General features: G+C 41.0%; 1 protein-coding gene across 5 annotated transcripts; it reads left to right on the top strand.

Moving 5' to 3' along the window:
- The first annotated feature begins 190 nt into the window (after positions 1 to 190).
- On the top strand, positions 191 to 12,568 carry ark2cb (arkadia (RNF111) C-terminal like ring finger ubiquitin ligase 2Cb). 5 transcript variants are annotated; one of them, XM_063489029.1, is made up of 9 exons: positions 196 to 458; positions 1,359 to 3,966; positions 4,090 to 4,420; positions 4,583 to 4,714; positions 5,396 to 5,525; positions 5,709 to 5,813; positions 6,151 to 6,246; positions 6,776 to 6,879; positions 8,840 to 12,568. In XM_063489029.1, the coding sequence occupies exons 3-9, from the start codon at positions 4,188 to 4,190 to the stop codon at positions 8,955 to 8,957; spliced, it is 918 nt and encodes a 305-aa protein (XP_063345099.1). In that variant the 5' UTR covers positions 196 to 458; positions 1,359 to 3,966; positions 4,090 to 4,187; the 3' UTR covers positions 8,958 to 12,568. The 5 variants fall into 5 exon arrangements, with proteins under 5 accessions (XP_063345095.1, XP_063345098.1, XP_063345096.1 ...); XM_063489025.1 differs by having other exon boundaries at positions 191 to 458; positions 1,359 to 4,420; positions 4,586 to 4,714; XM_063489028.1 differs by lacking the exon at positions 1,359 to 3,966 and having other exon boundaries at positions 192 to 458; positions 4,586 to 4,714.
- Positions 12,569 to 12,827: the final 259 nt, after the last annotated feature.

Below are 12,827 nucleotides of genomic sequence, written 5' to 3'. Positions count from 1 at the left end.
ATTACTAAACAACAGTGGTCCTTAAGTGAAGATTTCATTATTTAAAGTCAAGACTACAAGTTACTTCAATGTTTGCGTTTTTAAGCCTGTTAATGTGTTTACATTGTTTCTATAAAGATTAACTTGGCAAGGTCAGATAGGTTAACCCAGAGATAGCTGCAGCTTTGGCATGTAGCGCTGCAACATCGCCCTCTTTTGCTCCGTACAACAAATGACATGTCTGCTTTTGTCAACGACAACCAGGCGAGTCAGACAGTCGTTTGGTTTGGTTCGCCTGTAGTGTTTAGCCAAGCCAGCCAGCCAGCAACAACCAGCCGCCTGAATGTAGATCCGCATGGGCTACTACCACTGTATATCTCCAAATAACCCAGCGGAATCATAAAATAAGGATCCCAGGATGGTGTTAGTGCATGTCGGATATCTGGTTCTTCCTGTATTCGGCTCAGTAAGAAACAGAGGTACGGTATTAATATTCATATCGATCCAAAACATGTGCCCTGTTTATCTTAATATTCACTGCAGCTGTTGGGCTAGCTAGCTCGAGCTCCGCCGTTGGGTTAGCTCCCGTTAGCTAGCATGAAATTAACGGTCAAATTGCTTGCCGACGCGATAACGCTTTATATTCGCATCCGTCGCAGATTAATATAAGGCACCGAATTATAAGGTTTGCTAGGTGCAAATACAGCGAATTAAAAATTAACTTCGCTGCTACAGATAAGCTAACTGGCTTCTTGGGCTCAGACTATTTCTTGAAACATTTCTCACAAAGGCTTGCACATGCACGCGACGTGCGGCCAAAATGCCTCATGTAAAAAAAAGAAAAGGAAACGCATTCCTACATAAAAGACGTCTTTATTAACGTGCAGTGCATTTTTATTTGTGAGGTTTTAAGAAAAATATCCAACGTTTCCTCGAAACTACCGTGTTTGTGCTGTAAAGAAAAATACCGCAAAATAGACGTAGCCAGTCCAGCCAGTCAGCTTATCTGTGCACGGATGATGTCATTTGAAGATCATCTGCTTCTGCTAACGCTCGCCGTTTTTTTCCACCGTGATTTCAGTAGTTATTACAGTTATTACCCCTCTCAATTGGCCAGTGTGCTAATCGATAAGTGGCCAGTCGACCAAGGAGCGTTTAATTCCGGGCTATCAGTGTATCTGTCGCCCTTTTCTCTCATTTGCTAATTGGCAATTCAGCAGCTGTTTGTTTGAAGCTGCCGAATTGCAAAAAGAAAAAGAATCGAGTGTGGGGTATCAGTTAAACAATGATAAAGCTACAGTGCAACATTAATTTCACAACAGTGGCATCAGTGATTTTCATTGTGCTTTTATTTCTGTTCTTATTTCCCTGTTTCATAGTATGGAGGCTGGCTCTACATTCTGCATTTATCAGATCTTTGTCGTCCCCCCCATTGTGTAGCTAATGATCATCTGCTGCTGTGTGGTGTGGCGTGGCCTCTGCCTGTTCTCTGCATTTAGCTGTATTGTGAATCCCTTCTTCATTTCCTCTTTCCATCAGAAGACGACATTGGTATTAAAAAAGCACCCCCCCCCCTTTCCCAAGATGTACTCAGCCATAGACTTTCCATGTTAAACAGACTAAAACAATAGCTAACACCTAGGACAGAGCACCTTTTTTTGTCTTTTTTTCTGTCAAATTGCTGTAGCACTGAGTAAACATTTTTAGCTCTTTTCTAGATCAGTTGAATGTCATTGTGTACCTCCCATCCAGTCTTGATAGACAACATGCTGTAAATTCCTGTAAAGTGGATACATTTTGCATGATCTCAAATACTGCACTGCATTGTTGAACACCAGAATTTGGCTCATCTTTTTCTTCTCTTCACACAAGGTGCAATGTACATGATTAAAGTGACCTGCGATTGAAAAAACAACAACAAATAAATAAATTAAAGCATGCAAATTGGGACCACGTGCATGCCATTTTGTACTGTTAAAACGTAACATTTAAAACAGTGGCGATGTCACTTGAAATAACTGAAGGTACACTGCACCTCCACACAACAACCTGCCATAACTGTCTCCATTTTTTTGTGTAATCCTTTTGTTCCCTTTTTGCAAATTTCAAGCTTTGAATCACACTGAATTGTCAGGGCCTGTTTTGCCCTTTTACAGGCATCTGAAACTCTAAACGTTTAAGTAGGAAAACATGCTCACTGGTGGTTCATCACTTCTCAATTTACCCCACTAACATAAGACCAAAATGCTATCCATTTCACAGGGATGCCTATTTTTCCTGCACTGCTAAAGAGATCCTCTATTAGTAATAACGTCTTTATTGTTTGGTTGTGGTTTCTCTTTACCTTTTGTTCTGGTAATAGTACTTTCAATGCATGGTCACATTTATGATTCATAATTTTTTTGTTTATGTTTTTTCTACATTTGACTAGTGAAAAATCCAATGTAATCTTTCTGTAGAAAAGATGTACCCTGCTGTACTGAAATCATGTGCTGTAGCCAACACGTCTGCTCATTGGATGCCGCTTTTGTTCTTTTTAACCCTATATGGAGCATGGTGGGCCTTGCCTTCAGTGTATGTTGTTTATTTTTGTTGCATGGAGTTATACTATTATTACAAACAAACAAGAAAGAAAACACAAATTCCACAAATACTAATATTTTTCAATAAAGAATATAGTGTTTTTCCTAACCTTCAGTGTGCTTCTTGCTGATTTCCATTTATTGTCCTCCCTCTCCCTTGTCCCCTATCTGCTCCCCCCCCTCCTTCCCCTCCCTCCACCCCTGTCCCCACCAACCCACCTACCCACCTCCTCTCCTGCTGTGACAAAGATAGACGATTTCCACGCTTACTTCATCGCAGGGCCCTGAATGAGTCTATCTGCTGTCATTCATGGTGATTGTTCTCACTTGAGACGCTTGAAAACGCAGTGTGCTACTTGCAGTCTAGACTCTGAGCCTTTGACCCACGGCAGCAAGGTCATATCTTGTCTGCTCAGCTACGCTGACGAACTGTCAAGCTGAAATGCGAAATCTGGAAAGCTACACTGCTTGTCTTTCCTGTATTTAAAATTCGAACTGCAATTTTCAAGCGTGCTCCGAGTAAATGCAATGTAGACTTTGCCTTTTTCTTCATAAATTATTATTTATTTATTTTTTTGAAGAAATCAAGTGTTTACGAGCAAAGTAGTCTTGTCTTTTGCACTTCTATAAGAAACTGTTTAAAAGTCAGACATGGCAGAGCATAACTGTGGTTCCCTCTGGCAGAGATCCCCTCCCCCCAAAATCTGATCAAAGCTAAATTTAATTATTCTCAGTCCCACCATGATACAAAAAGGTCTCCTTAAGCTTAACCAGGGTATTTAAACCATATTGCAACACAGCACAAGCTAGCCTATGTCTTTATTTTCCACTCCTTGTCAAGTCTCGACAGCAGTCTGTTCGCTGCAGTTGCCAAATAGCTGTGGTTGGAGAGAGTTAAAAAAAGCATTCAAGCTATTTCCTGTCAACTCCTGAATGTTCATATGGGAGAAGAATAGCAGAGCTTTACTGGAAGTGTATAACGCAGAGAGACAGCTGATTTCAGTAGAGCACATTTATAATGTGAATTTAATGTCTAGTTTAATTTTTTATATGGAACAAATTGTTCTTTACAGTTGTGTAGATAGAGACTTGGCAGAGAAACAGTTTAATGTATTTCTTACAGGCAGTGAGGTAATAATGGTTTACCTCTTGAGTGCACTGACCTGCTGTCAGCTGCAGAATTTACAAGAACTGAGCTACGTCGATATCTGTATAGGGGTACAGTTCTTCTGTTCTGATCCAGTTCCTTTGTCTGTGAAGACGAGGAGTCGATCCAGGGGCTGGAAATACATATAAAGAAATGAACGCTTGCGCTTTGTGTGGAGCACCAAAAATGGTTTTCATTCTCATGGTACTTGTGGTAACCATCATTTTCCCACCCCCACAGAAGTATTTTTCACCCTAGGTAAGAGGTAGGGCTTCATTAACATGCTATATCTCACACACAGTGACACCACATTTCACCTACTATTAATTCCAACTAATTTCCCCCCTCAGGTACCTGACAACTTCTCCTTATACTCCACAGGATCCCATTTCAACCGGCAACAGCAACAACAGCAACAGCAGCACAGCCATGCTACCTCTTGCCGGCACTTCCAGTTAGGTCCTCAGGCCCCGCTGCCCATGGACTTCCCCATGCCCCACCCAGGGCAGCCACAGTCAGGCATTAACCCCCACCTGGCCCCACCCAGCCACCAACACGGCCCTCCGCTCCACTCGCCCCTCAACCCTTTGCCCGCTCCCCAGTTCCAGGACATCCCCGCCCCTCCCTTCCTACCTCAGGCATTACACCAGCAATACCTCCTCCAGCAGCAGATCCTCGAGGCCCAGCACCGACACATCCTGCCACCCTCCAGGTATCCACACAGCTTTATGGTACAAAAAAAATAAAGAGGAAAAGACAAAATTTGGTTTAAGCACCTCGTTGGTAACTACTGAGTTGTGGAGTGACATTTTAAATTTAAATGATAAACTCTTATTTTCCAGGATGTTTTCAAATGCTTAGTTATTTGTCTTAGTAGACGGACCCCAGAGAGAGTTCCTCACCAACCCCACAGGCTGCGACCCGGCTATGAGTTTGCTCCCCCCCTCCATGTCCCTCCGCAGCCTGTGGTTCAGCAGCCCCGCTACCTGGCTGAGGGCACAGACTGGTAAGCAGTGCATCTCTCTCAACGACACATGCAGCGCCACAGATGCAAAAAGCTTTTTTTTTTTAGAGGAAACATCAACAGACACCTTATTTCGTAATGTGAAAACAATTTTTTACCAGCTCATCTTTAGACCATTTAAGATAAATGTCAGTTACAGACACATTTTAGATCTGAATGAATGAGTTCAAGATGAAGAGTTGAAAGCAAATAAATTGCTGTTGTAGCACTCTTGTCAATGGGAGTCTTGAGTGAAATCACAGAGTAAAAAATTATAAAGACAAACCCCCCCCCCCACAAAATAATGACCCAAAGAATCAAGAAGTTCCCGAAATTCTTCTTAATGTATTTATTTAAGTAGCTCATCGCTTAATTTTAGCTATATGTGCTACAGCCTTTTGTCCAGTTACCATCTGCTGGTCCATGTGTATTGATTACTTTTATAATCTCAACGCTCACACATTAGCTTGCATGATAACCAATTTTCATGTAATCAAATCTGTTGTATCTGACCTGGTATGGGGATATATATATATTTTAAAAATCATATTACAATCTCACCGTTTAAAAGATTTACCCATTGAGCAGCTACAGAAGTACACAAGTCTGCTGTTATCGAAACTCAGTGTTCCAGAGACCTCGCAGTGTTCCACTGGCTGATTTGTTTTTTCCGTTTCTGTCCAGGGATCTAAGTGTGGACGCTGGGCTTCCCCCCCACCAGTATCACATCCACCCGCTGCCGCAGCACTATCAGCACTACTTGACCTCTCCTAGGATGCACCACTTCCCTAGAAACAATGCCTCAACGCAAGTGGTGAGCTCCCCTCTGCCTCCATACGATCAATCATGTTCATCTCGATGAACTCACGGCGACTCTTCTCCTGGTTTCTGAGATTAATCTCAACACCCAGCAACCGGGGATGACCCGTGTCCCTATTGTTCTTTCTGATTTCTGCTGCAAAGCTGACGCTAGCTTCTTTTATCTGTCATCTCCTAGGTTGTCCATGAGATCAGAAACTACCCATATCCCCAGTTGCACTTGCTGGCTCTGCAGAGTCTCAACCCCTCCCGCCACGCATCTGCAGTTAGAGAGAGCTATGAGGTTTGTGCGCCTATTTCCTCGCTCCCCTCAGCAGACGCACCAGTCTACACTAATTTATCATTGTTTTCTCTGTGACCAATCTCTGGATAGGCTTGAGTGTGTAGCTGATTTTCTTATTTCCAATTACCCAGGGCTCCAGATGCTTTAAATGGTCCAGCTGCCTTTAATCTCATGCCATTTGTTTTCATTTCAAGCAAGGTGTCCTGTTCCTTAAGGCACCGATTTGATTACATTACACACTTTAATATCTTTTTATTGTGCATATTTATTTCTGTTATTTTAGTGGCAAAATACAGAAAGGTCCTTCCTTTAAAGGCAACTGGAATTTTTTTCATAGGAGCTTCTGCAGCTGGAGGACAGACTGGGCAGCGTAAACCGTGGAGCGGTCCAAACCACCATTGAGAGATTCACTTTCCCCCACAAGTACAAAAAGGTAGGGCTGGAGACTCTTTAGCTCCTAGCTGGATTAAATATACCTTTTTGATGTGGTACGGTAAAGGGGAAGAACTGAAGATGCAAAAGAAAGGGATAGCGAAAGGCAGCAGCAGGTTGAAAGGATCAAAGAGCAAAGACGAGAGTGGAATGAAGGTCACGTCTGTCACTGTAGTTCAAAGGTCAAACTAATTTCCGTTGCCAGATTAGCGAGACAGGGCTGCAGTGTTCACAGTTCAAGGCGCTGGATGACTCATCCAGCTGTCTGCAGATATGTACGTGGAATGAATTTAAAGAAACATCTATGCCAAATATGACCCAAATACTCAGAATGCAAGATTATTTGGTACATTTTGAGTGAGCAGGAGTAATTGAGTCATTTCCATCTTGATGTCTATTTTTTTCTGGGAAGTATAATTCAAAGACTTTTTTTTAAATTCTGCCTGAGCTGACTCAGAGACCCCTGTGGCATAAACACTGCACACTTCAGTAATTAAAGTGTGTTTGCTCTTGTGTGGTTATCTGTGCAGAGAATACCACAGGACCTGAAGATGTGTCTGGATGATGAGGAGCTTGACACCGATGAAAAATGCACCATATGTCTGTCGATGCTGGAGGATGGCGAGGATGTCAGGTACTGCTTTTTCTTTGGTTGGTTATGCAGATGTTGATGTAGGCTGCGCATAAAAGCTTTTTTCCTGGAAGGATGTATTTGTTGTTTTGTCACATCCTGAAATAGTATCGCATTATCAGTCTGTTTATCATTCAGTGAACGCACCACTGTGGTTCAGTTAGATGATTAGTGCCTGTAACAGCAGGTTGAGGTTGATTTGTGGATTTGGATGCATTGCATTGAATTTCAATTTACACATTCATGTCCCCCTCAGGAGGAATTGGAATTACTTTGCTCATCTCCTAACTAAACTTAAATGTGTCCCTTAACTTGGGTTCATGACTATATTAATACCTACAAAACTAATTGCATTACCCTCACAGACAACTGGGTTTAGTTACCTCTCTAAAAAACAATTTCTCCCAAAGCCTGTCAGGGTAAATGCTTTTGCTGATGATTAGTCCTCAGAGATTAATTTACTAATTTATCCTTAGCCACAATTCTTTCCCATAAACTGGATATAAAGACACAGGATCTCAGCATTTCTAAACCCTAAACTGGTTCTGCCACCTAAGTTAAAAAGCTTCATGTCTTAAAATCCCATCACTGGATTTCTCCCAGCACCTCATCTTAAAACCCCTCCCCGCGGGCAGCATTAGCTTCTCGCAAAATCTTTTGATGTGTGTCCGGTGTTGTGATGTGTTCAGCCGGAGAAGTGACAGAGCAAATTATTTTACCCACTGAATAGGCGGAAAGGAGGGAAGAATAAACATAATCTTCTGCATTTAAGGGAGGGATGGAGCTGTGATATGGTAGTAGACTTTAATTCTATTCATACAAAGCATACACCCAACATCTCAGCTTGATTGTGTTACGTTTGCTCTGGTTTATGTTGAAAATCCTCCATTACTTATGACACAAGCAAATCTTGGCACATGTGGTCCTAAAATACATATCGGGTGATTTGATATGAGGGAACACCCACAGTAAATATATCATTATTGTACCTCAAACGCAGAAATCCTCCTTATGACGTACATTTTAAGCTTTTTCCCCCCACATATGAAAGTCAAATGTGAGCTGCTTTCAGATGTCAAACGTGAATCATAGTCCAATGGCTGGATTTATTCTGGATACAAATGGATTCCTGGGTATGACAGACCTATGAATCATACGCATGTGGAAGCCTTAAAGACCGTGAAGTTTGTGTAACAAAGCAGAGCAACAACAGTTGTTTTATCCAGCTGTTAGTTGAGCTGAAGGATGAAGCTTGTTGTCACTTCTGGGTTCACATCAAGCAGGAAACCACCTTTAAATGTTAAATATTAAATATTATTCAAGCTAAGAGTGTGAAAAAAGGTGTAAAGAGGAAAAAAAATCATACAAATGTCCATTTATAGTTTCGTTTTTGTTATTTGAGAAAATGGTGTGCTTGTATTGTCAAAAAGCTTTAGTTACTTTCACTCATTGGTGAAGAAAAACAGCAAATTCTCACCTTGACGAAGCAGCAGCTCTGTGTTTTTTGGTATTTTTTCTTTAACAATTAGTGAAATATCAAATGTAACTTTAACAGCTGTTGTAGACACATGAAAAAAACAACTTCATTCAGCTGCATAAGTAAATGCATTAGAAAACATTAGGAAATTCAGATTTTATATGTAAATAATCTTTCAGTGATTAGGTTGTACTTTAAAAGCAGGTAATTGGCACACTGAAAAAACTTTCACTGCAGGGAAATTGCTCTTTAGCATCTTCTCAAGACGTGTTGATTATGTTGTGGTTGTAAAATAGAAAGCAGGGGTGTGCAATCAACATTTCTGTGAATGTTCTTTTTTCCAGGAAAAATGACTTTTGTCTAGATTTGGTGATCAATCAGCCACTTATACCGTAAATCTCTGGGATTATTACACAGCTTGACATTTTGGAAGGATGCTTTTACGCTTGTTTTAAATTCCTGACCTTGTCTCTCCTGTCTCCTCAGGAGATTACCCTGCATGCATCTCTTTCACCAGGCGTGTGTAGACCAGTGGTTGGCCACCAGCAGGAAATGCCCCATCTGCAGAGTGGACATTGAGACTCAGCTGACCCCCGACAGTTGATAGCTCCTGTTGACTTCTGCAGCTATGGATCTTGGTCTTGTTAATTTTCCATTGCCCTCCCTCCAGGGGGAGAGGCTCTGCCAAACACCCCTCTTCCCCTCTGCATCACTCAACGAGCCTGCCTTCTGAGACAGCTGTGACAGAGGGATCAACAAAGCACACTCACCTACAACGCAACGAGGGACGGGGGGGTTGATGCACAGATAGGCGCCTGGACTGAGGTTCGGTTTAATGGACTGGCTGGATGTTAAAGGTAGGAGTGGACGTGTATGGACAGATGTGCTGAGGCTTCACACAGTTCTGTCAGATTGTGTACATTTCTCCATACAGCCGCCAAGAGAAAGGGTACTCTGACGACCAACCTCCCCAGCTCAGTGTGGTGTATCAAGGCCATTTCTCTGCCACTATAACCAAACCCTTTGCCCCATCCCTCTCCCCAGGCCTGTGAAAAATCCTTGAAGCTGCACTCTGCCCAAGCCCTCAGCACATCTGTACAGAACATTATCAAATGATTAGCATGAGGTTGTTTGGTGTGAACTCTTGTAGCTGAACGCTTGTGGTGTAATGGAGTATAGTACTGAATAAGTATTTACAGAGTAACAGTGTTGTGTAGCAAGCAAAAGCCTTTTGAGAAATATGTTTTTGAAAAATAAACCTACAGAGAGGGTGAATACAGCTCTAACAGTAAGAATATTCAGTGTGTTTAATCGTAGGCAACCAGAGAAAGAGCTAGTCATGTAAAAAGGCCAAAAATCCCTCTTTCTTGTCTAACATGGTTTTGGATTTACAGTTAGTAGATGCCATCAGAGTTGATGCTAAAAACGCTAACTGCAGGCATGGCTTCCAGTGATCTGTGTAGTGTCGTAGTCGGGCCTCTATAATCTAGAGCAGAGGCCTCTGATGTGCATGCTGTATGGCAGGCTTGGGCTGTGTCGTTAATATTGTGGAGCAGTAGAAACAGGGACTGTGTCTGTGCATGTGAACCGTATATTATGACTCTGATGATCCCACTCATTCATAGAGGAGGACAAGAATGCACCTGATACCCCCTTCCCCACTCCTTCCCCCGCACCCTTCCCCACTCATCCCGAGTAGACCAAAGTTGCCGTTAGACACTGATCACCGCCCAGCTAAGCATTGCGCTCCTAACAGGACTCAAAGAGCTGCCGGTGGATCCGTGTCTAACAGCAACTCCTCTCTGTGGCCTCGCTCATGGTCATGGTCACGCTCGTGATCATGAGAGGCCGGCATGGGCTTGAGGATGCAGTGCCTGAGTCTTGCCATCAGAGTACCTGACATTTGTATTACCTATCACCAGAACCTTATTGCCTATCGAACAAGCACATGTGATTTCTATATCCAGTGAATGGCCTCTGTTGTGTATCGGCTCCTTTCATTTCAATCTGAGTTGCTCCCACTGTTTGATTTAAAAACAAAAAAAGAAGAAAAAAAAGACTGTGTCTGGTGTTACAGGGACAATACAAACTAGTTTGCCTGTGATATGTGCTAGAATGTGTATGACTGTCCCCACCCCCTCTCCCCCCATGGTCGTAGTGTATGGTATTGCTAGAACAACTGTGATACGTTCAGTGATAGAAGCTGTTTTTCTATATCATGCATGAACCATGTTGGCGTAGTTCACTTGAAGGAGGGTGAAAGGGAGAAAAAGCCATCCATTTGAAAAATACCAAACAATTGTTCTTAACATTAATTTTGTTTTAATTGTCTTTTTTTCCCTGCCATTTCGTTCTTTCTTTTTTATTACCTGTACACTTTTCTTTCTTCCTTCTTTTTCTTTTTTTTTTGCTCACATGCCAATCTGGACATGGTACTAATATGCCGAGTCCTTGTCCACTTTAACCATAGTGAAGAAAAAGCTGCAATGCTGCAAAAACATATTTATTGTTGTTCTAATGTAGCTTGTGTTTTGTAAATGCACTATAATATGGAGTTGCCTGATTTTTTTTTCTTTTTTTGTTTTGGTGGTGTGGGTTCTTCTTGTCCTAGAGTTTGTGTTCCAGTTCAGTTAAATATTTTCATGCTTCCTTGTGTATTATTGGAGGGTAACTTGACTGTTTGTGTTGCGTTTGTTTTTTTCGTTTGTTTTTTTTTTCCTTTCTTTTCGTATGAAACCTCCATCCAAAAAACTACAGATGGATGAAAATGGAGGTTTGCTAGTTCACATAGAATGCTGTGATTAAAGATGCCTTAAGTATTTAACAATCATTATTTATTACTAACTGTAGCTAGCTAGCTATTGTGGTGGAATATTTAATGTCTCTATCTCATAACTTTGCAATTTAATCAATATATTTATTTAAAATAACACAAAATATTAAAAAAAGAATACCTCATTATGCATTGGTCGGTGGGGATGCTTTTGCATGCCGTCTGTGTTTTCTTTTTTCGGAGGCGAGATAAAAAAAAAAGAAACTTGTTGAAAAATCGACTGGGGTTGTTTCCCCCGACACATTTTTTCTAGCCAGCATGGTGCTGTTGATCTGGATTACATTCCATTCATATCATCTCTCGATTTTTCTTTTTTAATAAATGTTTTACTTTCTAGACATCATCCCTGCTTTGATGCAAAGCAGATGTCAGGGTGCAGCCCTTTTTTTTGTTTTTTGTCTTAGCTCGCTTCTGTTGTCATAATCAGTCACATTTATTTTAGTTTTTCCACGTTTTAAGTTGACCACAATATAAATCATATCTGGGTCTCAATTTAGTGCTTCTCTTTACGACCCACATTACAAGCTGTATTATTTGTTGCTGGCAGTTGCTTTGTGTGGGATTATGGGACGTATATCTAACATGCTAACTTGAGCCATTGATCTTATTGAGCAAACTTCTGGTGTACTGTGGTTATACAATATAGATGTTTTACACCTGGGTATAATAAGCTAACTACGTTTTCGGTGTGCATTTCTTATTAATACTCTACTAATCCTGCAAATTATTATAACATATATTGGATTGGAATGAAGCTGGCTGGTCTTACTATTATGATTTCATTTCGTGCTCTCACTGGCCTTACCCCGTGCCCTCCACAGTGTACCCCATAACTCCAGAGCGAACTGGACAGTAGCCATAGTATTAACTCAAGCTGATGAACCGGAATGAACAGTAGAACTTAAAGCACAAGCTTTTTAATGCATGTCCTTCTCAGGTTTTCCTATGTGTATGTGGGAGTAGCTCTGTAGATGTGTTTAATATGATGCTGTACCTTCTTGAATATTTCAGATGTTTCTTTGCTGCTGAAAAAATGTTGATTATTAACCTGCCAGTGAAAAAGGGAAGTGGCCATCTTTGTACAACACACTGCTGTTTTGCTGTAACCGCGCAATGTTTTATGATCTTGAGTATTTTATAGAAAAGTAGAAGTATGTATCAATAATATGAAAGCAATAGCTAAATCATAATGAAGAATAACATGATCAGTGAATATTGTGGAAAATCTTTAGATTCACTCTGGGTGGATTTTGTACTGTATTTATTACTAATGATGATGCAAAAAGTTGCATAGCTTAACCCAAACTGTTCTGTCTCTTTTTTATTTATTGTCTTGTATATGATCTTTTTGTATGTGTTTTTCAAATAAACTGCCTAAAATGCTGAGAACTAATCTGATCCGTGTGTCATTTGGAGTCATTTTAATTTAGAAAAAACATTTCATTTATGGAACTGTAAGCTATCTGAATTACACGTGTTGGACAACATATCACAGACAGATCTGTAACGGTATACAGTGGGTCCACACATTTTGGAAAACGGCACAATCTTTCCAAGCTTGCCTCTGTACACCACTGTATTGGATTTTAAATTAAGCAATCAAGATGTTATTAAACAGTGGAAGGTGTAGAATCAGGAATG

The sequence above is a fragment of the Pelmatolapia mariae genome, linkage group LG12, assembly GCF_036321145.2.
Source record: "Pelmatolapia mariae isolate MD_Pm_ZW linkage group LG12, Pm_UMD_F_2, whole genome shotgun sequence".
Lineage (NCBI taxonomy): Eukaryota > Metazoa > Chordata > Actinopteri > Cichliformes > Cichlidae > Pelmatolapia > Pelmatolapia mariae.
Note: the sequence above shows the minus strand (reverse complement) of the source record. Positions and strands in the feature narration are given on the sequence as shown.

Bases quoted from the DNA above. Each gene is read 5' to 3' on its own strand.
- ark2cb (XM_063489024.1), top strand. From the start codon at position 3,990: ATGCTATATCTCACACACAGTGACACCACATTTCACCTACTATTAATT. The intron at 5,526-5,708 runs GTGAGCTCCCCT...GTCATCTCCTAG, and splicing joins ACAATGCCTCAACGCAAGTG to GTTGTCCATGAGATCAGAAA. The intron at 6,247-6,775 runs GTAGGGCTGGAG...TTATCTGTGCAG, and splicing joins TCCCCCACAAGTACAAAAAG to AGAATACCACAGGACCTGAA.